This window comes from Dasypus novemcinctus, chromosome 15, assembly GCF_030445035.2.
Source record: "Dasypus novemcinctus isolate mDasNov1 chromosome 15, mDasNov1.1.hap2, whole genome shotgun sequence".
NCBI lineage: Eukaryota > Metazoa > Chordata > Mammalia > Cingulata > Dasypodidae > Dasypus > Dasypus novemcinctus.
Window position 1 is genome coordinate 98,207,079 of NC_080687.1, and position 24,687 is coordinate 98,231,765.

At 36.9% G+C, this 24,687-nt stretch overlaps 1 protein-coding gene across 2 annotated transcripts in view; it reads left to right on the forward strand.

Moving 5' to 3' along the window:
• The window catches only part of RB1 (RB transcriptional corepressor 1), a 224,318-nt gene that overhangs the window by 104,540 nt on the left and 95,091 nt on the right, over positions 1-24,687 (forward strand). For both annotated transcript variants that reach the window (XM_004472854.5, XM_058276704.1), the window contains exons 14-17: positions 1,041-1,097; positions 1,188-1,219; positions 1,312-1,388; positions 2,374-2,570. In XM_004472854.5, the coding sequence (XP_004472911.2) occupies positions 1,041-1,097; positions 1,188-1,219; positions 1,312-1,388; positions 2,374-2,570 (363 nt within the window). The remainder of the gene's footprint in view (positions 1-1,040; positions 1,098-1,187; positions 1,220-1,311; positions 1,389-2,373; positions 2,571-24,687) is intronic.

A 24,687-nucleotide genomic window follows, 5' to 3' on the forward strand; every position in this document is an offset into this window, starting at 1 on the left:
ATTTTTTATGTGTATGCTTTTGACTTTTATATCTATATATATTCATGCAAGTATATACCATACATGAATGGAATTATACTATACATGCCGATTCCCAAAGATATTACTGAGTGATATTATTACGGTTTTTATTGCTATTATCATTTCTGAAAAATCTAAAAGCAATATAATGGGTAAACATATAGGCTCTGGAGTCACAGCCTGGCTTGTATGTGGCTCTGCAATTTATGAGCAATGTGGCCATGGGCATGTCACGTAAGTTCTTGGAGATTGATGTTTCTATATTTACTCTGCTTTGTTATATGGCATCAATGAGGTAAACATAAAAATACGTTTGAAAACTTATCCCATTGTGTACGTTTATTTCATTGTAGCTAGGCTATATTTTGATGTCATCATTGTTTTAAACAATCATATTTAAAGGTTCTTTCTGGTTTATATGAAATTTGTGTTCATAATTTGGAATGAAGGAATATGGTTTGTGTATAAATATATATATTTATTTCTAAAATTTCGTTATTCTTTCAACTGATAGTAAGTAGATTTGGTTAAAACTTTTTGCTGATGAGGTCAGATTGGTTGTTTGTTTTTGTTTTTGTTTTTACCTGTTCCAGTGTTACTAAATTTTATAGACTGAGATATTCCTCTTAATCCTGGACAGCTATCTTGAAAATACATGTGCTAAGTCACAAAAAGGTATTATACTAGGTATGCAAAGTGCTTAAAATAGCCCTGGGCACATAATATATTCTAAATATGTGTGTGTGTGTGTGTGTGTACAGTTATCTGTTGAGTGATGTAGACTGAAATGGAGTGAAGGAAAACCAGGTACTTGACATACCCTCTTGATAATTTATTAGGAATTTTAGCCATCACTCTATCCTTAAGTCTTTTGAATTTTAGAAAAGGTAGGTTACTGCCACATTGTGGTAGCCATACTCCTAAGAAGGATCAGAAATGTTTTTCAAGAAAAGACTTAAAAAATTAGTAATTGTTGTGGTTTTCTAAAATAAAGAGGCTTTCCTCTTTTTTTTTGGCAGCGATACAAACTTGGAGTCCGGTTATATTACCGAGTAATGGAATCCATGCTTAAATCAGTAAGTTAAAAAGAACATGATAGAAAAATTTCAATGTTGGCACAAATAAAGTTTCAGTTAAACTTCTTTTTTTTTTCTTTCCTGTTTTAGGAAGAAGAACGATTATCCATTCAAAATTTTAGGTAATTTTTTTTAGTTTTAGTAAAGAAAAATTCTTCTTTTTTATAAAACAAATATCTTGATGTCATTCTCTCTCTCTTTTTTTCCCCTTTAGCAAACTGCTGAATGACAACATTTTTCATATGTCCTTGTTGGCATGTGCTCTTGAGGTTGTAATGGCCACATATAGCAGTAAGTTAAATTTTATTAAATAAACATTTTAGCTCAATTTAAAGTTAAGAAAGTTACCTAAGGTGTGGTGTTTTTTGTGTGTGAGTGATTGGGGTTAAGGAGAACAAATGCATGTTTTAGATATTGAAGAATATAAATTGGTCAGAAGCCATTTAATTGGCTTATTATCAGAATAATTTTAGATCATCTTGGGGATAGTATTTCACTAGGCTCCTGTTTTGTGCATACTGAATCCAGGAAAAGTGCCTGTTGAAACCCCTTCAGGGGCCAGTGAGAGGGGCCAGTGAGATTGTAAAATGCCGAGGGAGTGTTGGAGGGCCACCTCTGTTGTCGTGGAAGCTCTGCTGTGGAGGGTGCGGTCGTGAGACCAAAGACTGAGCCAGAGTTCAGCAGGCATGCAGAATGAAGGCCACGACAGTGCTTTGGTGTTACTGTTTTTTAAAATGTAATTTTAAGCATGTATTATTTTTACAAACACAGTAGAATAAAAATTAATGATATAATTACACAATTAATGAAGGAGGAATTTAAATTAGTAAACAAATATAGAAAAGTGAATTCTTATTAATAACCAAGAAATTAAAAGAGATGCCATTTTCCAGTTCATCAAATTAGCAAAATCTTAGAGAGTTCATCTCTTCCCTCCCTGCCTCGCCGCCCCCCCCAAACAAGGATTAATGAGTGAGTTAAAACCTATATGCTAATGCATTGCTCGTGAGATATTAAACCTGTTGGGAGCCCTGATGAAAGTTTAGGGGGTTAAAATCTTTGAAAATTTAATATTTTAGGAAAAATATGTGATCACATACACTCATAATTTGGAATCCTATTTCTTAGTAGTCTTAAAAGTTCTGCTCTAAATTAAAACTTTGTTTAGCCTTTCTACTATTTCAGTTCTTGGTTTAATGAGGCCTTCCAACCTAGAAATACCTAGTTCGAGAATTAGAATTTCATACCTAAGTTACATTTCTTCTTTCATTTTTAGGAAGTACATCTCAGAATCTTGATTCTGGAACAGATTTGTCCTTCCCATGGATTCTGAATGTACTTAATTTAAAAGCCTTTGATTTTTACAAAGTGATTGAAAGTTTTATCAAAGCAGAAGTCAACTTGACAAGAGAAATGATAAAACACTTAGAACGATGTGAACATCGAATCATGGAATCCCTTGCATGGCTCTCTGTAAGTAAATAGCTAAAATTATTGAAGATATTTATATGCATCTAACTAAAATAATTTTTTAGTGACGAATATTTGTTAAAGTCTACCTTAAGAGCAGATATGCAGTATGTAATTTCAGTGTATAGTCTAAGAATCAAGTGGAATATTAAAGTGGAGTTATATTTAAACTCCCTAGAACATCTGATAGGAATAGCTTTTCTTATAACATGGCACCTTAAAACAAAGCAGAATTCTTTAAATTACTTGGGTTATTTATTTAAAATAGAGGTGTCATGTTTAAAAATGTAAATGATAAAAATTTTGAGATTATGCTTTTTTAGATTATTAAAGCATGCATTTTTTCTTATTCAGTTTATTAAACTTCATTTTGTTCCATTGTGATAGTCCAAAAATATATACTATTATTAAACTGAAGATACTATTTAAGCCTTATGGAAGCACAGATCATATTCTCTAGTTATTTTATTTATAGCATATAATAAGTTATTGATAAGGCTTTTGTTTTAATAAAGGTGGCATTTCCTATGTAGTAACAGTAAAATATTATTTGAAGTTCTTCTATTATGTTTTTCAAGTCTGCATGGTTAGGTTATACTTTATGAATCATCAGATTTACGGGTTAATAAAGAATTGGTTTAAGTCTATATTTTTAATTTATACCAATATATAGAAAGGGTTAAAAAATTGGCTTTACGTTAGAATCTGATCTGCATATGTCACCTTAGTTTTAATTTTTTGATGTTTTGAAAACTTAGTGAATAAGATAACATATTTCTTAGTGCTTTCTTGTACTGCCATATAACAGAGACAGAGTAGATGGAGAAGAGTAGTAGGGGAAATTGACAGTTACACTTTACACTGCTGTTACTGCATTTGCTAACTATTTATATAGGAGTTTCTGCTTAATAGGAAAAGGAGCAACTAGGAGAAAACTCAGAATCTGAGAGATTAAATGGAAGTAGCAAAAATAACAATATTGGAGAATTAGAGGGTACTTTTCAGGGGCTGATGTACCCTTCCCTCCAAAAAAAAATTGAAATCAGGGCATTACTGTATCATCTGAAAGTGACTCTTGTTATTTCTTTTAGAGCATTAATTTTATTTCCATCAGCCCACATTTACTGAACATCTACTATCTGCCTTGCATTATTAGACATTGTGAGAATACAGAAAAGATAAGGGCTCTGAAAATTGTGGAGGTTCTGGTTGAAATTTATTACTTCAAAATTGCTTGTGTTCAAGCCTGTTGAGCTCAGTAACTGGCATTCTAGGACCTCAGGCTGTAAAGCGACAGGCCCAAAGTCTGGAAGAGGACATAGTTTATGATATGATGATTTGGAGTTATAAACTTCTGAATTTAAATTCTAAGTGTGGTATATCTGGGGGATAAAATTTTGGAAAATTTATTTCATTGTATATTTTTAATGTTTAAATTTTTTAAAAAATCAGTACATATTACTTTTTTAATCATAAAAATCTCTGCAGATATGTCATACCACACAAATAGGGTACTGTGAATTCTTCCTGTGAGAATAATTAGCATTTTAGAGAAGGGACATACCATAAACATATTTGAGTTTTCATAGACTTCAAAGTATTTTTTAAATTAAAGTATTTTCTGTGTATAAGAAAATTTATATCAGAAGTGATAGTTTAGTGAATTTTTCACAAACTGAACACACCCGTGTACCCAACACTCAGCTCTAGAATCAGAGTACCTTTCATAGTCTTTTGATTCTTTATCACAATGAAAATTTCTCATTGAAAGTTCAGATAGATAGACCACATTAAAACAGTGATGACCCAGGAAAACATCAAGTGAGGTACTACTTACTTTTTACCCTCCAGTAACTGAATGACAGAAAGAGCCTCATTATGTTTTTAAAGATTGGATAGCATCTTTGCCGAACATTCTAGAAAAATAATATATTAAGGTCAGAATAACTTAGAGAAGGCGTTAGCATACCTCTATTTCTTTAGATCCCAGAGAGATTAGCAGGCAATATATGAGTGTATAGTGCTGAAACAAGCTATTGAAAAACCTAGTGAAATCTTGTTCCCTGGAAATTTGTATATGATTTAGAACAAATCATACCTAAAGTTTAGATTAAATGATTTCCAAATGTTTGGCCTACGAAACCTATTAAGCAGTTTATGATACCAGCAAGTAATGAGATTTGGGATTTCTTTCATTATTTTCAAAATTTGCTATTTTTTTTTCAATAAAACCTTGTAAACCAAAGTACATTAGGTGCTTTATCATCCAGACTCTATTTCCTGAAATGCTTTGGCCTCTTCCTATTAATCTCCCTACATTTCTAGACACTTTAAGACCATTTCTCACACAGCATCAAGAGACCTTTTTGTAGTGCAAATCTCATACTAATTCTTCATACTAAGACTTCTGTGGGGGACATATGCATCTATAGTGATGGGAAAAGACACCGATCATAAGACTCCCTTGCAAAAAAACACAAAAACAAACCAAAAAAAACCACCCCACAACAGTTGTGAAACCTGTAATTAACACATAAAGTGACTACTCGAACTCACTGTGCAGAGAAGAGCAGACTCTAGTTAAAGTACACGCTCGGAGGCTGGAGGACGGGAGCTGTTTGTTTAGCCTGGGATTAAGTGCCATAGGTCTGGGGAAGTACAACAGGGTCGCTTGGGGGCACCAGTAGGAAAACTGTGGACCTTATGAACAAGGAAATTAGAAAACTGAAGCTGGGGAAACCATGGCCACTGAAGAAAATGGAAGAATATTGCAAGGGAAGAGCCAAAGAAAGGATGCCCAAATTCTGGCTACCCTCATCTCTGCGTCATCACGCATATGCGGAACTGACTCAGAGCAGCCTAATGAAAGGCAAAAGATCTGAATTGAGACTGGAGCTGCTACCCAGTAAACATTTACAGTTCAAGTTCAGCAACGAAAATTGCCTGCTAAAAGAAAGATTTTCTTCAGAAAATTCAAAATTTTGAAAAAATTTTGAAAAAATAACAGAATAGAAAAATTTCAGAACTTAACATTCATGATGTCCAGGAATTCAATTCTAAAATTACTATATATGGAATGTCAGAGGACTCAAGGGCATGTTTTTAGAGTGGGAGCTTTAAGGCAAATTTTTGATGTCTCAAAGCCTCTTCAAAAAACAAAAAGCTTTGTCTCCTACCTTTATTTCTTGTCTGCAGTTCCAAGTGTGATCTATGATTTCCTGGTAGTCCTGAAACCAGTTCAGGAAATCTGCGAAGTTAAAACTATTTTCATACTACTACTACCAAGGTGTTATTTACCTTTTTCACTTATTTATACTGATTATGCAGAAACTTTGGTGAGTGAAACTGCTGTTATCTTTGCACAAATCAAGTCAGTGGCACCAAACTGTATAATAATCATTGTATTCTTCACCACCACAAATTTGCCATTAAAAAAAAAGTAGGCACTATATGGGAACCTCTTATACTTTTTAATGTAACATCTTATGTGATCTATGTATCTTTAAAAAAAGAGAAAAAATGTGAAAAACCCAACTTATTCATTAGGAAATAAAAAAAAATAGGCAGTTTCATTTAGGAATGTCCTTGATAAAGCACTAAAAATATTAATTTTATTAAATCACCCTTGAGTATACATTTTAAAAAATATTTGGTTTGATGAAATTTAGGTGTGTATAAAGCTGTGTACTGCAGTATGATGGCTGTCTTCAGGAAAAGCACCTGTAAGAAGATTGTTTGAATTGTTAGCTGAACTAGATATTCTTGCTACTCTTCTCATGAAACACAATTTCTACATGAAAGAAAGACCCACAGAGCGCTGTGTTTATTCAGACTTTGGTGTTTGGCAGATATTTTCTTGAAAATGAACAAAGTGAGCCTGTCACTTCAAGAGAAACAACTGACAATATAACTGGCCAATGATAAATTTTGAGTTTTCATGTAAAAACTAGAATTTTGGAAAGCTTGTATCCACTTCTCTGAATTGACAGCTTCCCAATAATTAAGAGACTTTTCTGATGAAATCAGTGCTGATATTAATGAATGTGATATTTTTGATATTCTATAAAGTGATTTGTCAACATTTAGAAGACGTACATAACTCAGTGAAATAACCACTGCATATCGTTATAAAATCACACACAGGTAAGAGATTCATTCAAAGTTCAAGACAGACAAATGATTTACTGTCACAGAGTATGAAGTCAGTTCATTGTCTCCAATCCCACTTTGCAGCTGACCTTTAGAAAAGTGCCACCTGTTGTGTTTTGGTATCGTGTCAAAAAAGAATATCCACAATTATCTGAAAAGGATATTAAAATATTCTTCCCTGCTCCAACTACATATTGTGTGAGGCCAGATTTTCTTCATATATTTCAGCCAAAATAACATATTGCAACAAAGTGAACATAGCAGCTAAGAGAATTCAAATCTCTTCTATTCAGCCAGACATCAAAGAGATTTGCAAAATTGCAAAACAATACCACTAATCTTTGTTTTTTTGGTTCTGATTCTTTTGTTTGGAAAAAATATGGCCATTTTTCATAAAATATTTATGTTAACATAGAATGCAATTATTTTTTACATAAATATTTCTAAAATTCTTGAGTTTTAATTTCTAATACAGTAATAGTGAAATATAACCCATATGAACAAAAGCTTTTGCATCATCAATTTTAAGGATATAAAGCAGTCCTGAATCCAAAATGTGGGAACCCCTGCCTTATATTAATTATCTTCATTAATAATTAATGACTTGTCTGTTTACTATCACTCACTCAACCTTGTTTGTTTCTTTCTATCCCTGAATCTTTGGTTATTTCATAGGCCCCATCTGAAGTGTTCTTCCCTCCCATTTTTGCTTACCAGATTTTAAGCTCTACTTCCACTTTGACTTTCTTGGCCACCTGGTCTATAGTCATCCTTTCCTCCTTATAGTGTTTACTATCTGTACTATTTACTAGTCATTTATAAGTCTTTTCTTATTATAAGTGCATGTCTCATGTTAAATGAATTAATGTACGTGAAGAATTTAGAACAGCATCTGGCATTTTTTATTAGATGTGGTAAGTAATTATGCAAGGGGGAGTAAAGAAAAGAGAGGGGTCAACTAGTAATGTCGTTCAGGTTTCTGGCTTGTGTGCTAAGTGAATGATGCTGCCATTCATTACAGTAAGATACCCAGGAATGGGAAGATGAATTCTGTTTGATTATGTTGAGTTTTACGTAATGGTAGGTCATTCACATAGAGGTGTCAGTCAAGTAGGCATTTGGATATATGTGCCTGGAGATTTGGAGAGAAATCCATTCTAGGAATAGGAACCAGAGAGATGCCGGTGCATATGTAATAAAGACTGCCATCCTTTATGGAATTTATCTTGTGCCAGGCACTGTGTTAGCACATCCTATAATACCATTTAATTTTCATAATAATCCATAAGATAGATATTATTCAATGTGAGGAAATGATAACTTGGCCTAGACCCCACAAGCTAAATGGCAGAGCTCTGATTTGAGCCCAGGTCTTTCTGGCTCCAAAGCTGTTAATCCTTCTGCTTTACTGAGTAAGTAAAGTTGCGAATGGATAAGATCACCTAAGGGGGAGAATGTAGTATGAGAAGACAAGATGGAAACCTGAGAAGATCCAGCATTTAAGGGATGGACAGAAAAGAAGAACCTAAGTCAACAACAGAGATTGAAATAGAACAGCCAGGGACAGAGGAAGCAAATCAAGAGAAGCGGTATCATAAAGGAAGAGAGCATTACCAGGTCTATTGAAGATGCTGTGGGAGGAACCAGTAAGAACTGAAAAGCAGTTCATTTGATTTAATAACAAGGCAGTAGCTGGTGATATTAGCAGGATTTGTTAAATGAAGTAGAGGGAAAGGAGTAGATTACAGTGGGATTTGGATGAGATGTGAATAGGAGATAAAGAGGCAGTGATTTAGGTAGCTGTTAACAGGCCTTTTGTCCGTGAAGGCGAGTAGAGATAAAGCAGTTGCTGGAGGTGTGTGGGAGTGAGGTTGAGGTGGGACAGATGCGTTGAAATGTTGATAGGAAAGAGCCAGTAGAGTGTGCTCTATTGTTACCTGGCAAATTTAGTGGCTTAAAACAACCATGTTGTTTTGCTCATGGTTTTGTGGGTCAGGAATTTGGGAAGGGATTGACCACATCCCTGCCCATGTAGTGTCAGCTGGGGTGTCTGGGGCTGGAAGATTCACTTCCACAGGCTTCTTATCTCAAGTCAGGTCCTTTCCTGCACCTTTTCCCCAGTCCCACCCCCACTCCACCCGTTCTGGTCTCCTTTGTGGCCTTTTATCTTCACTGATCTGTTTGGTTTGGGCTTCTCCTGGTATTTTGGTTTCAGGATGGTCACACTTCTTATATAGCAGCTGGCTGAGGAAAGGCAGGACGCTGATGCTCCCCGCTCGTTAGGACCTGTGTTTGGAAGCTGGGCCTGCCCAGGTTCAAGGTGTCGGAGAAAAAGACGGCATCTCCATTTGCGGAGAGAGGCAAGGTCACGTGTCAGAAGAGCGTGTGGGATGGGAAACACTGGACAAAATAGAAAGTTTGGTAACATTTGCAAGTAAAGTTGTACGTAGGTGCCATGGCAGAAGATTGAGGAAATTTTCATTGAATGGTTTAAAAGTAATTTTTACAATATTGAGTAAACTGAGGGGTGGGTGGGTGGAGTGGGGGGTCTATGGGGACCTCATAGTTTTTGAATGTAACATTTAAAAGAAAATAAAGAAGAAAAAAAACTGATGTAATTTGCTGAAGGTGGGTAGATGGAGCGGGGGGGGGGGGGGGTGGAGTACAAAGTGGCACAGTCAGTAGTTTGAGGAGAGGAGATAGTTTGAATTTTCTGCTGCAGAGAATGATAGAAAAAACTGATTGGTGAGAGATTAGAGGATTGCCTGGCAGCACTGAAGGTGAAATTGAGGGGTAGAAACCTTGAATTTGTAGTGCCACCACAGCTCTATGGGCAGTGGTATTTTTTCCAGTATCACCCAGCAGAAAGATATCAGATAAGCAGCTGGATTGAAGCTGAGTTGGAGCTTGGCCCGACAGATGCAATAAAATGATGATGGGGCAAGGGAATTGAGGCTGTTTGTCAAAGAGTGATTAAAGTACTAAGGTGTGGAGTTTCAGCTGGGTAGAGAGGAGACTGATGGAGAAAGAAGTTTTAAGAAAAAGAGCTTTTAATGCAGTTTTTAATAGATGTAGTGAGCATGGTGGTGACAGTACTGCAACATTGTGAATGGGATTAAATCCCACTGAATGGTATGGTTGGAAGGGGTTGAGATGGGAGGAGTTATGTTTTGTATGTATTTCCACAATTAAGAAAAAAGAAAGACAAACTGAAGAGATTGTGACAAATACAATAAATGAGGGAGCAGGAAGAATAAAAGGCTGTGGACAGAGAGTAATTTAAGATTTCAGAAAAAGAACATTTCTGGGCAACTTATTTCATGCTAAGAAATGATCTTGGTAATGCATGACTAAATTGGAATTGAAATGAATGTCATTGGAAATGGGGCAATCAGGGAACCAGTAGGCTGGATGAGCAGTGAAGTAACCCAAGGTGATGGCAGGACATGTGGTAGAGAGGAAGAAGTTTGTGAACCATGTCTTTGATGTGTGCAGGAGAGTGACCAAGAGATAAGAGGGAGTAGGTATTGTAGAGGGTTAGGGTACTTTTTAAAAAAATCTTTTTATGTTGACATAATTTCAAACTTACAGGACAGTTGCAAAAATAATACAAATTGTATATAGAGAATTCTAATATATTCCCCCCCCCACAGATACCCAAATCCACTAATTTTAACAATTTGCCACTTATGCCATTTCTTTTATCTGTCTGTCTGTCTATCTATCTGTCTATCTATCTATCTATCTATCTATCTATCTATCTGTCTATTTTCTAAACATTTGAGAGCAGGTTGTACACATCATAATCCTTGAATTCAAAATATTTCCATATACATTTCCTACGAACAAGGATATTCACTTATGTAATCACCTTAAGTACAATTATCAAGTTCAAAAAATTTAACATTAATGTAAAGCTTTATTCTATATTTCAATTTTGTCTTATGTCCCAGTATGTCTTTTTGAAACTTTTCTCTTTCATTCTTAGATCCCATACAGTGTCCTGCATTGTATTTGTCATCTGTTCAGTTTGTCTCTCTTTTTTGTTTAATTGTGGAAGTATATATATATCATAAACCTTCCAATCTCAACCCCTTCCAAGCGTACCATTCAGTGGGATTAATCCCACTTACAATGTTGAAATGTCCTCACCACCATGCATTAGTGGAAGTTTCCCTTCACCTCAGACAGTCATCCTCACTCATATTGCATTAACTTCCTATTTCCCGTGTGTCCCAGCCCTGGTAACCTGTACTCTACTTTCTGTCTCTGTCTTTTTAAAAAATATCTCTCATAATAGTCCAGTGTTTACATATAGCATTTATGTGTGAACTATTATAATTATGTCCTCTTTTTAAAAAAAGATTTATTTATTTCTCCCCACCCCCCTTCCTCCAGGCTGCTGCTTTCACTGTGTCCATTTGCTGTGTGGTCTTCTGTATCTGTTTATCTTTTTGTCTTCTCTTCTCATTTTTCCTCCTCTGGGATTCACCAGGATTTGATCCCGGGGACCTCTGCTGTGGAGAGAGATTCCCTGTCAGCTGCGCCACCGTAGTTCCTGGTTTCTGCTATGCTTCACCTCGACTCTCCACTTGTCACTCTTCTGTTGTGTCATCATCTTGCTGCGTGACTCACTTGTGCGGACACTGGCTCACCGCACAGACACTTGTGTGGGCCCTCGGCTCACGTGCGGGAACACTTTTTCTTCTTTTTCGCCAGAAGGCCCCAGGGACTGAATCGAGGTCCTCCCATATGGTCAGCGGATCACTTGAGCCACATCCACTTCACTGATTATGTCCTCTTGATAAATTGACCCCTTAATAATTATGAAATGGTCTTCTTTATCCCTGTTAGGTCTTTTTTTTTATTTTTTAAGGGAGGTATGGGTTAGGTAACCCAGGACCTTGTACATAGGAAACAGGCACTCAACCACTGAGCTACCCCTATTCACTCCTGTTAGTAGTCTTCTATCTGAAAACTTCTTTGTCTAATATTAGTAAAGCCACTCCAATTTTCTTTTCATTAATGTTAGCATGGCATCTCTTTTCCCATTCTTTTACTTTTGACCTAGTTAAGTCTTTATATTTAAAGAAGGTTTCTTATAGCAGTATATATTGGATCTTGCTTTTTAAAAAAATCCAATATGACAATTTCTGACTTTCAATTGGCGTGTTTAGACCATTTAATGTGATTATTAGTATGGTTGGATTTAAATACTCAGTCTTAGTATATGTTTTCTGTTTGTCCCATCTTCTCTTTGCTCCCCTTTCCTCTTTTTCTTCCTTTTTTGGATTGAGTATTTTTTAAATTTTATTTTATCTTCTTTGTAGGTTATCTTTACCTCTTTGTTTCATTTTATTTTTTAATTGGTTGCTTTAGGGTTTATAAATACATCTTTAACTTACCATAGTTTACCTTTAAGTAGTAGTAAAGATGTAAGAACCTTCCTTAAAACAGTATACTTCCATTTTCCCTTTTCCATCCCTTTTTGCTATTGTTGCCATACATTTTACTTCAACGTATGTTCCAAATCCCACGATACATTGATATGACTTTTGCTTTAGACAGTTCTTTTCAAGATAACTTACTTAAAAAAAAAAAAAGGAAAGAAAAAAGTATTTATTTACCTTTTCTAGGGTTCTTCATTCCTTTGCATAGATCCAGATTCCATCTGGTGTTTCCTTCAATACTGCTCAAGAGTTTCTTTTGACATTTCTTGTATGCCTGTCTGTTAAAGATGAATTATTGCAGCTTTTATAGAGCTGAAAAATCTTTATTTCATCTTCATTCTTGAAAGATATTTTTTCTGAGTATAGAATTTTAGGTTGACAGTCTTTTTTTTCCCTTAGTCCTTTAAAAATGTTATTCTCCTGTGTTCTGACTTGCATTGTTTCTGATGAAGAAGACTGTCCTGTTTTTGCTTCTCTGTATGTCTGAGGCTTCTTCTCTGGCTGCTTTTATGATTTTGTCTTTATCATTGATTTTAAGCAATTTGCTTATGATGTGCTTTGGTTTAATTTTCTTCATATGTCTTATGCTTGGGGTTCTTTTTGGATCTGTGTGTTTATATGTTGCATTACATTGTGTGTGTGTGTTTAATTCATTGAAATATACCACATACATAAACATACATGAACAATAAATGTACATTAGTTGTGAACTTACAAAACAAACATATAACATCAAACATATATAACATCTCACCCTACCACCAATAACTTGCATTGTTTTAAACCTTTTTAACTAATGATTAAAGAGCATTGTCAAAATATTACTACTAAACAAAGTATTTTTCCCCTAACCAATCCGATTATTATCTTTATATCATTTATATATGAATATACATAAACAATTAAGTGTATAGTAAAAGTTGTGAACTTACAAAGCAAACATGCATAACATCATACAGGGGTCCCATACATCAACCCTCCACCAACACCTTGCATTGTCATTAGACGTTTCTTACTAACTATGAAAGAACACTATCAAAAATCTTACTACTAATCATAGTTCTTTTCTTACATTGGTGTGTTTTTCCCCCAACCCACCCTATTATTATATTTTAAATATATTTTTTTTATGACAGAAGTTGTAAACTTATAAGACAATCATGCACATATGCAGAATTCCCAAACAACACCCCCCATCAACACACCACAATGTGGTATGTCATTTGCTACAGATAGAATAATATCATCTGATTATTGCCATGTCCATAGTGAACATTTGGCATACATTTTGCATACTGCCTCAGTATTAACACAGTAAATCTTTTGCATAGATGTAAGAATATTATATTACTACTAATCACAGTCCATAGGTCACTCCAGCTGTATTCTTCCCATGCTTCTCCACATTTCCAACACCCTGCAGTAGTGATACACATTTGTTCTAGCCAACAAAGGATACTTGCATCTGTAGCATCAACCACAATTCTCACCCACCTCTTGGTTTACTGTGCTATCCAGTTCCTAGGTTATTCTCAAGCATTCTGTCAATTGGCATTTACATAACTAGACTACCATTTTCAGTCACATCCCCATTTATAAACTAGCTGTTACTCACTGTGTGTTACCATCCACTCTATACATTTCCACAATTTTACAGTAAAGTTCATTAAAACTTCTGCGTACATTAAACGTAAGTAGTCCACTCAGTCCTTCTCTTATCTCCCTTAAGAATCCACCACCTACCACCAGGTCTTGAAGATATTTTCCAATAATTTCTTCTAGAAATTTTACGGTTCTTTTATTTTTAGTTGTTTGATCCATTTTGAGTTCGTTTTTGGATAAAGTGTGAGATAGGGGTCCTCCTTCCTTCTTTCAGCTATGGATGTCCAATTCTTTCAGCACCATTTGTTGAATGGATTGTTCTCCCTGAGCTGTGTGAATTTGACAGGCTAGTCAACAATCACTTGACCATACCTGTGAGGGTCTGTTTCTGAACCATAAATTTGGTTCCATTGGTCTATTGTGTCTGTCTTTAGGCCAGTACCATGTTGTTTTTAGCACTTTAGGTAGGTATTATGATTTAAAGTCTGGCAATGAGGGTTCACTTTTCCTTTTTATGATGTTTCTGCCTATTCAAGACTCCTTACCCTTCCAAATAAATTTAATGATCATGTTTTCAGTTTTTTCTTTGTGCTAGTGGAATTTTTATCAGAATTGCATTAAATCTGTATATCAATTTGAGTAGAATTGACATTTTAATGATATTTAGTCCTGCAATCCGTGAGCATGGAATGTTCTTCCAGTTATTTAGGGCTTTTTAAATTTGTTTTAACATTGAGTTGCAGTTTTCTGAATACAATGCTTTACATCATTGGTTAAGTTTATTCCTCACTATTTGAGTTTTAGCTGTCATATTTTCTTTTCACCACTCTTTTGACACTTTCAGTTACCTTTATTGATATAATCCTCATTTCTAGATTCTCTTCCAGGCTCTTCTTTCCTTTCTTTTCTTTTTAGACTCTAGCACACCCTTTAGTATTTCCTGAAAATCTGAGCTCTTGCTTAGAAATTCTCTGTTTCTGTTTATCTGTGAATATTCTAATTTCACCCTCCTTTTTGAAAGACAGTCTTGCTGGATATAAGATTCTTGGCTGGAAGTTTTTCTCTTGTAGTATCTTAAATATATCAGACCACTGCCTTCTTGCCTCCATGGTTTCTGGTGAGAAATCAGCACTTAATCTTATTGGCTATCCCTTATATGTTATGCATTTTTTTTCTCTTGCTGCTCTCAGAATTCTCTCTTTATTTTTGGCCTTTGACATTCTGATGAGTGTGTATCTTAGAATTGGTCTATTTGGATTTTTTTGGATAGGAGTATGTTGTGCTTCTTGGACAGGGATATCTGTGTCTTTCAATATGGTTGGGAAATTTTCTATCATTACTTCTTTGAATATTCCTTCTGCCCCTTTTCCCTTCTCTTTTTGGGACACCCATGACATGTATGTTTGCACGTCTTTTGCTGTCATTTAGTTCCCTGAGACTTTGTTCAATTTTTTCATTCTTTTCTTCCTCTCTTCTTTTGTATATTCACTTTCAGAGACCATTTCTTCAAACTCACCAATCCTTTCTTCTGCCTCCTCAAATCTGCTATTATATGATTCCAATGTTTTTTTAAATTTCATTGATTGTACTTTTCATTCCCATAAGATCTGCTGTTTTTCTATGCATGCTTTCAAATTCTTTGTGTTCATCCAGTGTCGTCTTAATATCCTTAATCTCTTTAGCTGTCTCATTGAATTTATTAAGGAGATTTTTTTGAACATCTATAATTAGTTGTCTCAACTCCTTTATGTCATCTGGAGACTTATCTTGTTCCTTTAACTGGACCATAGCTTCCTGTTTCTTGGTGCGGATTTTAATTTTTTGTCGGTGTCTTGGCATCTGGCTTACTAGAGTATTTTTTCTGGGTGCAGTTTTTCTCTCTAGGGCTTCCTATTGTTTCTCCCTTGCTGGTTATGCAGTAGGAGCAAAGCATGTAGTTGGTGCTGTAAGCTGTGGAGGCTTAAGCTGCCCTCATTGCACCAGGAACCAATGAAGCTTCTTCCAACTTTCTCCTTTGCCAGGGGTAGGGACCAAGTCACAGCTATGTGGAATAATCCATGTGCATGCCTAGACTGTAGTTGCCCAGAGAGACTGATGTAGCTTCACCTCTCTTTCTCCCCTGCCTGGGGCAGTGATGGAACTGCAGGTGTGGGCAGCAATCTATGGAGTGAGGGTCCTAAGATGACCACAGTTACTCTGATAGACTTCTGATTTTCAGTCTATGCCAGCCAAAGTTCCCTGCAGTTACCTGTATAGGCTGGTGCAGGGCTCCTCAGCCTCCTCCCCACCAGAGGTGGGGCTGAAGCCTAGGCTAGGGCTGCAGGCTGATCTGTGTGAAAGAAACTGCCAGCCCGGCTTTCCCTCAGGCTGGGGATGGAGTCAGAATGGCGGCTACTGGTCTCTTTTTTACTTGGGCTGGTTCTCATCCCAGCTGTTCCCAGGGTTATCTCTTAGCCAGCCAAGTCTCCCAATCAGTAGCTGAAATCGGCAGCCAACCATCTCCTCCTCCCATGTTTCTGGGAAATGGAGCTTCCAATTCCAACCACAGAGCAGCTCCTGGGGCAGCTCATGCCGCCAGAATAGGACAGTCACTGACCTCCGTGGCTTGGCCAGTAATTTCCTGGAGAGGCTGGTGCAGGTCCCCACAGCTTCCTCCCTGCTGGAGGTGGCGCTGGGGCCAAGGCTAGATCTACAATCTGACCTGGATGGGAAGAAGCTGGTCCCCACCAGCACTGGGATCCTCAGTCCACCCTACTTCCCCTCGTGCCAGGCGTGGAGTTAAGGTGGCAGCTCCCGGTCTCTTTCTGACCTGGACAGGCTCAAGCTTTAGCTGTTCTCAGGATCATACTGTAGCCCACTGAATTTCCTCATCAGTAGCTGAAATTGGTGTCCAACTGTCTCTTCCTCCCGCATTTTGGGGAAGTGGAACTTTCAATTCCAGCCGTGGAACAACTCCCAAGGTGGCTTGTGCCTCCAGTGGAGGATGGGCACTGGCCTCCACGGCATGGAGCCTCTTCTCTGCAGACAGGCAGCTCCTCCTTCCACTCCTTCAAGGATGGTGCAGGATGCTCTTCTGGCCTCCCAAAGCCCCCAGACAGGTGCTTCAGCCGGCTCCAGAGAGCTCTGGGTGATTGCTAATTGCCCTGTAGCAGGAGCTGACTCTAGGAGCTCCTTACTCTGCCGCCATCTTGCTGTGCCTCATTTCATTAGATTTGGGGGAAAAAAATTTATGATTTGGAAAAGTTTGGCCATTATTTTTTCAAATATTTTGCCCCCCGTCTTCCTTCAAGGATGTCAGTTACATATGTACTAGGTTGCTTGAAGTTGTCCTATCTCACTGATGCTCTGTTCTTTTTTTTCCCCTGGATGTTTATCTTTCTGTGTTTTATTTTGGGGAGTTTCTATAGCTTTGCTTTCAAGTTTATTAATTATTTCTTCTGAAATATATAATTTGCCATTTTAATCCCATCTTCTGTATTTTTAATCTTAGATGCTGTAGTTTTCATCTCTAGGAGTTTGATTCAGGTCCTTTTCTATATCTTCCATGTCTCCCCTTAACATGTTTGGACTCTCCTTTACCTTCTTGAACATATGGAATATAGTTATATAACTATTTTAATATCCCTTTGTAGTAAATTCTAACATCTGTGTCTTTTCTAGGTCTGTTTCTATTGACTGATATTTCTCCTTTTTTATTATTTTATTTTATTTTTCAATATACAGTTTTTCATATATTTTTAATTGTCTATGAGTACATTATTTTTTGTTGTTATCTTATGCAAAAAGCCTACTCTCTGAAACTCTTGAATACAACAACGATTTCCCCCTTTTTTTTTTTTACATATTAGGAAATCCAGGGAGTGCAGAGTGCTGAGTTCTGTTTGTTATCTTTGATGTCTGGGGCCTCAATGGGATGTCTCACTGGCTGCACACAACTTGGAAACATGTGGGTCAACTTCACCCATGTCTGTGTTCAGAAGCAATATTTTGATGTGAAGCCTCTGTGAGACCTCTCCATGTATCTATTAAGGCAACACCTCACTTCCCGGTACCAAATCTAGTTCGTTTCCTAGTGTTTCCATAATAAATTGCCACAAATTGGGTGGGTTGAGAACAGAAACTTATTCCCTCACAGATCTAGGGACAAAAACTCCAAAATTATTGTGTCCGTAGCACCACTCTGTCTCTCTGAGGAGCCTAGCCAGGAATCATTCCTAGACTCTTCCAGCTTTAGGTGGCTCCAGGTGCCCTGGCTTATGGCAGCACAACTCCAGTCTCTTCTTCTGTCTTCACATGGCCTCCTTCTCCCACTGTTGGTCCATCTTCACACAGCTTTCTCCTCTGTCGCTTACCTTCTTGTAAGTGGTCTTCCAAAGAAGAAGAGTTGCTTGGGGGTATTTGATGGCCCTTCCTCTTCCTTGGCCACATGGTGATTTTGCGACTTCTGACAGACTGGGAATGGCAGACAGTAGACTTTTTGGATTGAGTAGCACATTTTCTTTTTTTATACTTGAGACATGAACCTTGTTTTCTTGTTCTTGAGGCTACCTTTGTGTTAGATGGGTTCTCCTCATCTGCCCTGGCATTAGGGAGTTCCTCTGATGGGTAGCCTAAAACTTTTGAAGTAAAAACTCGACTGTCTGTAAATTGGCTGATTCAGAATAGAGTAGAAAGGTGAGCACTGACGCATCTCCAAACACCATAAGATCTCCAGCTCTTCTCAGCCTCAGGCTGAGGCTTCCAGCTCAAGAGATTTGCAGCTGTAAGTTGTAGGATCTTCCAGTTCTTATCTCCACCTCCATGTTCACACACAAGTGAAGCCACTCCACGAAACTCTTCAGGAATGCTGAATTTCCTTTTTCTCTTGTTCTTGAGGCCACATTGGTCTTATATGGATTCTACACATCTGCCCTGGAATTAGGAAGTTCCTCCAATTGGTCACTTGATATTTCTGATGCAACAGTGGAGTTCTCATAATTGGGGCTAAATCAGACTTCTTTACAGATACCAGTGGATTCAGTTTTCTCACCTGTCACCCCAGGCAGCCTGGTCATCCTGTGGGAGTCTCTTCCAGTCTTTAAAAGAAAAGAAAAAAATTGACCCTGAAGGGGCAAAAAAAATTCCAAGTGCCTAAGAGATGACTGCACGGGGACGTCCTATGGCTGGGGAGGTCCAGGTAGGCTTCTGGAGAGAAGGTGGGGTTCAGGATCTATTTCTCCTTTTTTAAGGGTCATATTTTTTCTGCTTTTTTTGCCTGCTTGGTAATTTTCGGTTGGATGCCAAACATTGTGAATTTTACTTTTTTGGGTAAAAAGGGTATTTTCATATTCTTCTCACTATTTTTAAGCTGTATTTGAGGATGCAGTTAAGTTACCTGGAACCAGTTTATCTCAAGACTTTTTATTGTTGTTGTTTTTCTTAGACAAAGCCAGGGAAGTCTTTAATCTTGGTCTCATTTTCCCCATTATTGAGGCAATTCCTTTCTGAGCATTCTCAGAATGTTCTGTGTATTCCTCTGTAAGGGGGAAATCAGAACTCTTCCTGGCCCTGTGTCAGCTCCTGGAATGGTTATGCTTCTTCCACTGGTTCTTTCCCTGCCTCTGGGTAGTTTCCTTGTGTGCATGTGCTGGTCAATACTCAGTAGAAGACTCAAAAAAAAAAGGAGCCTCCTACAGCTCTCTCCTTTCTGTACAGCTCTCTCCTTTCTGTGCAGCTCTCTCCTCTCTGCTAATTTTGCTGCCTTGTCATCCACAAATTCTCAGTTCTGTCTTTTCAACTTGAGGACCATTGGACTGTTTCAGTTTCCTCCTGCTGCACTGTGTTTCCAGGCCATAAATATGGGGCAGTGGTGGAGCTCACTATTTGTTTTCCTTCTCAGGGATCATAATCTTTTGCTGTCTGTTGTTCAGTGTCTAAAAACTGTTTCATTTCTGTTGTCTGGTTTTGTAGTTGTTTAATACATATCTGGTCCCTGTTCTTTTGTCATGTCTGGAAGGGTTATGCATAGTATTTAGTGATTGATAAAGTATTAATAAATGTCTATACTTAAAGAATATTTAGGGTTTCATTTCTGTTTGACTGTATTAAATGCATCAGGTCTTTTGAATACTGTTTTGGAGAGGTTCTTACTACATGGAGAATAAGAAGTCCTAGTTATTAACTATTTCCTTGTATTAAATTTTCATAAGCCATAAGAAAGTTAAGTCCTTTAATGTTGTCAACATGTAGTTGACTCATTAGATTGGATACTGTCATACTATTTTTCCATGGTACCAAACTTTAGCAAATTTCTTCAGTTACACAAATATTTGGCCAAAACGCTTTTACATAAGAAAAGATTGAAAAGATCTTTTTCATTGTTTTTAAACTTTAAATTGAGTACTAGTTTGTATATTATGTAGTTGTAGTGAATAGCTTGTATTTTTAAAGTTCTGATGTAGTGACAAACTTAAAAACACATTTTTAAGCTTCTTTGGTGTTCTTTTGAAATGTCAAACTTGACAAGAAGTGAACAAAAGAGTGAAAAACCTGTAACTCTGAAAAAGCCAAAAGGGATATCTGTTAAATGTTTTTATACTGGATCATTAATCTCAGATGCACTTTGTACAAAGGTTTTTGTATTGATCATTAGGCATTGTTTAAAAAATGACAATAAAAGTTATGTTTTACTGAGAGCTAAGTCTCAAAAGTAAGTGAATTAGATAATGACTAAGCCCTATTTATCACTTTAAAAAAATATCAATAAAGACAGTGAAGCAATGTGATGGCATATAGTACATTTACATAAAACCATACTACTATAATGAAAACCGAATTATGTTGGGTTTTCAGAAGTTCCTCGTGAGTTATTTAAAGCAACCACATATTTATTTTATTTTTTTGCTAGTCAGAAGAAGCCTATTTTATTTTATTTTAAATCTCATGCTTTCTAAAATGTAGCTAAGGCTTTGCTTTTCTGACTCTGACCCAATGTGTACTTAATGTCTTGCTCTTAACTCCTACTCTCACAGCTAAACAGTGGTGTCTTAAGTGACTTAAGAGACTTGATTTCACTATTCAAAACTAAAGTTATTTTATTTTATTCTGAATAAACTTTGCTTCACAATGTCTCTATTTTTACATTACTTTTTAAAGTCATCCAGGCTTGAATACTGAGCATTCTATCCTTCATTTTTGTCTGTAGTTTTATACAGCATCCTGCAATTAAAAAAAAAACAAAAAACACATTTCTCAGATTTATTTATTATACCTGCCTAGATGAGATGACCACCATCTTACATTTAAACAATTATTTTAGGCTCCTGTCTAGTCCCAGCTTTGGCAATAGCCATCTTCTTGTATTTTGGTGCCAAGTTCATTTTATTAACTGCCTTGTTCCTTTTCAAGAATCCCCATTGCATTTCAGAAAAATTTAGCCTTTTCACTTGGCAATCAAAGGTTGTGATAATCTGGCCTTGCCTTCCCTTTCCAACCTTACTATCACTATCCCTCAAACTTTTACTCTAGCAAAACAGCTCTTTCATCTCTGGACTAACCACAGTTATCCAGTGAGAGACAGCATAGCATAGTATGAGACATGGAATCAGAAGACCTGCCTTTATGTCCTAGCTTTTCCATGTACAGATTAATGTCTTTGTGCGTTAGTTTCTTCCTTTGAAAATTGAGACAGACCAAAAGATATGAATCCTTCTAGCTCTAAAGTTTCATATTTTTATAAAATTGTTTAAATGTTAATTATTTGCCATAGCTCAATGTGAATCAATATTCCTATAGTTGCATTGTGATTTATAGCATTTTGAAGAAAAATTCCTTAAAAACACACACACACACAAAAGTCTCATTTCTCTGTTCTCCTTAGCTCAATTTCCCCCTTTTCTATATATCAGATATTTTAAAGGAATTGTACTTAGTCCTGCATGCATATAACCTGGGAAATAGGTCCTAACCTTAAAGGAGTTTGTAATCTAGAGATAACTAAATCACACTAATAAACTAGGAATTAGCATAAGCTATGAGGGTCAGAAGAGAGAGTGATCATATATGTATGGGAAAAGACTTGAGATAAGAATGGAATTGTGGAAAGGTACAGAAGTAGGAGAGCCTCGAATGAGTCACATTGAGGGGAAATTATTGTGTAGTATTGGCAATGGTAGATGAATACCAAGTTAGTCTTGGGAGTTATGTTTTGGATTTCTGGTTGCCCAAGATGGTGGCATAAGACACTCCAGGGTGCCGTTCTCCCACAGATTCTTTGAATAACTATTAAAACTGGCAAAACCCTATTTCTCAAAATTCTGGAAAATAGTTAAAAGATTGCAGTAACTAGACAAGTACCAAATCAAGAAAGCAATGCTTTAAAACAGTAGGAGAAGCTTGTGGTGCCATTGCTGGCCCCTCTTCCACCCCTTTCCCAGCACAGTGTGGAGCTGGCCTGTGCTCCCATTGTGGGTCCCTGGCCCTGTTCTGGAGGGAGCACAATAACTGCCATGCACATAGTGGGGTGCCTGTATGTTGGTACCAGTCTATTGGGTGGCATACTGTAAGACTGAACCAGGAAATTCAGGTCTGGCTTGCTCTCCCAGGGCATGCCTTATAAGCAGGAGCAGTGTGTGACTCTTTTAAATCAAAGAGGCCTGGAGCAAAAGATTGCTTGCTTTAAGTCATACACTGGAATACCTGGGAGAGGGAGAAAAAAAATCTTCTTTCACTGGGAGTAGTGGGGACATTCAGTTTTCCTGTAAACAGGGAATTCCTAAGGGCATGAGCAAGCCCAAGTTAAGACTCAGGCTTAGAGAAACAGGAGAGGACCCTGTACTTCACATTTGCCTTGGGCTGATCTTATTGATAGGGAGTTAGTTAAACTCTGAAGGAGAGCACTAGCCAATTAAGAACAAATTTGGGGGAGTGGATGTGGCTCAAACGGTTGAGCATTAGCTTCCCACATGGGAGGCACTGCTTTTGATTCCCCGGTGCCTCCTCAAAACAAAAACACCAACTCAGGGAAGCCAATGTGGCTCAGTGGTTGAACATGGGCTTCCCACATACGAGGTATCAGGCTCAATTCCTGGCCCCAGTACCTCAAAAAAAAAAAAAAAAAAAAGAATTTGCAGAGATGGTGAAAGTGTATTAAGTGTATTTTTGTACGGTTTGTTTGATTTTGATAGCTCCTGGCATTCAAGGAAATTTCTGTCATATCAATAGTTGAATACAGACTTAAGGAACAACAGCTCAGGGACTAGATCCCTGAGTTAATACTCTAAAATGTGTAGTGTGCAACAAAAGATTACAAGATAAAAAAGCTGATCCATCCTAAGGAACAAGATAAAAATCCATTAATTGTTAATGAATCAACCACACTTTGGTCATACTAGCCAAAAAATCTTTAAAAAATGATCTTCAATATAAACAAGGAAATAAAGGAAAACACAAGAAAAAACTAAACGATATCAGGAAAACAATGAACAATATGATAATCTCAATAGACAGAAATTTTAAAAAGGAACCACACACACACATAAAGGAATCACACACACCTTGTGGACGTAAAGACCATGATAACTGAAAAGAAAATTCCATAGAGAGTTTCAGTAACACATAGGAGCTAGCAGAGGAAAGAATCAGTGAACTTAAAGACAATTGAAATGATTCAGTTTGAGGAGCAGAAAAAAAATAGAATAAAAAAAGCAAATAGTCTAAGTGTAGCAGAGTGCACTTTATGAAAGTCTCAGAAGAAAAAGGAAGAAAGAAAGGGGGAGAAGAGTTATTCAAAGAAATAATGGCAGAAAACGTCCCAAATTTAACAAAAGACATGAATATGTATATTCAGTAAGCTCAATAAACCCAAACAGAATAAACTCAAAAGAGAATCATGCCCAGACACATAGTGGTCAAACTATCAAATGCCAAGGACAAAGACAGTTCTGAAAGCTGCAAGAGAAAAGCAACTTTTATCTACAAGGGAGCCCCAATAAGACTAAGTCCCAGTTTCTCATCACAAACTATGGAGGCAAGAAGACAGTGGGAAAAATTTGAAGTGTTGGAAGAAAGCAATTTACAACCAAGAATTTATATCCAGTGAGACTCTTTCAGATATGAAGGAGGCATTAAGACATTACTAGATAAACAAAAACTGGGGGAGTTCATCACTACTAGACCTGCCCTACAAGAAATGCTAAAGGAAGTTCTTCAGATTGCAAGAAAGGGATACTAGACAATAGATATAAGTGGCATAAAGAAATAAAAATCTCCTGTTTTAGTGTGCTGAGGCTGTTATTGCAAAATACCAGAAACTTATCTAATGGGAAACTTATTAGGGTAAAAGCTTACAGTTCTGAGGTTGTGAAAATGTCCAAATCCAGGCATCATCAGAGATGCTGTCTCACCAAAGTTGGCTCCTGTCAGATTTGGACTCCTGCCACATGGCAAGGCAAGATGGTGGCTGATTCTGGAGTACCCTTTCTCAAATGGTGGGGACAAAATGGTGGCTTCCATTCTCTTTGTCTCTGCTTCTAGTTCTCAGTTTATATAAGATTCCAGCAACAGGTAGGAGACCCAACCTGGGTCATGCCTCCCTGACATAGTCCAATCAAAGGTTCTAAAGTAGTCTAATCAAAGGGTCCCTTTCCCTTAATGCAATCAAAGACTTCCACAACCACAGTAAAAGATTAATTTAAGGACACTTATCTTTTCTGGGATTCACAAAAGAACTTCAAGCCATCACACCTCCGATTAAATTAACTACATAGGTAATTATAAGTGCCAGTACTATTGTATTGTAATCGTGGTATATAACTCCATGTTTTACATCTTATAGGTTTTAAAATGCAAATATATAAAAGTAATGATAAATCTATGCTTTGGGACATACACTGCATAAATATATAATTTGTAACAAGTACAACAAAAAGATAGGAATATAG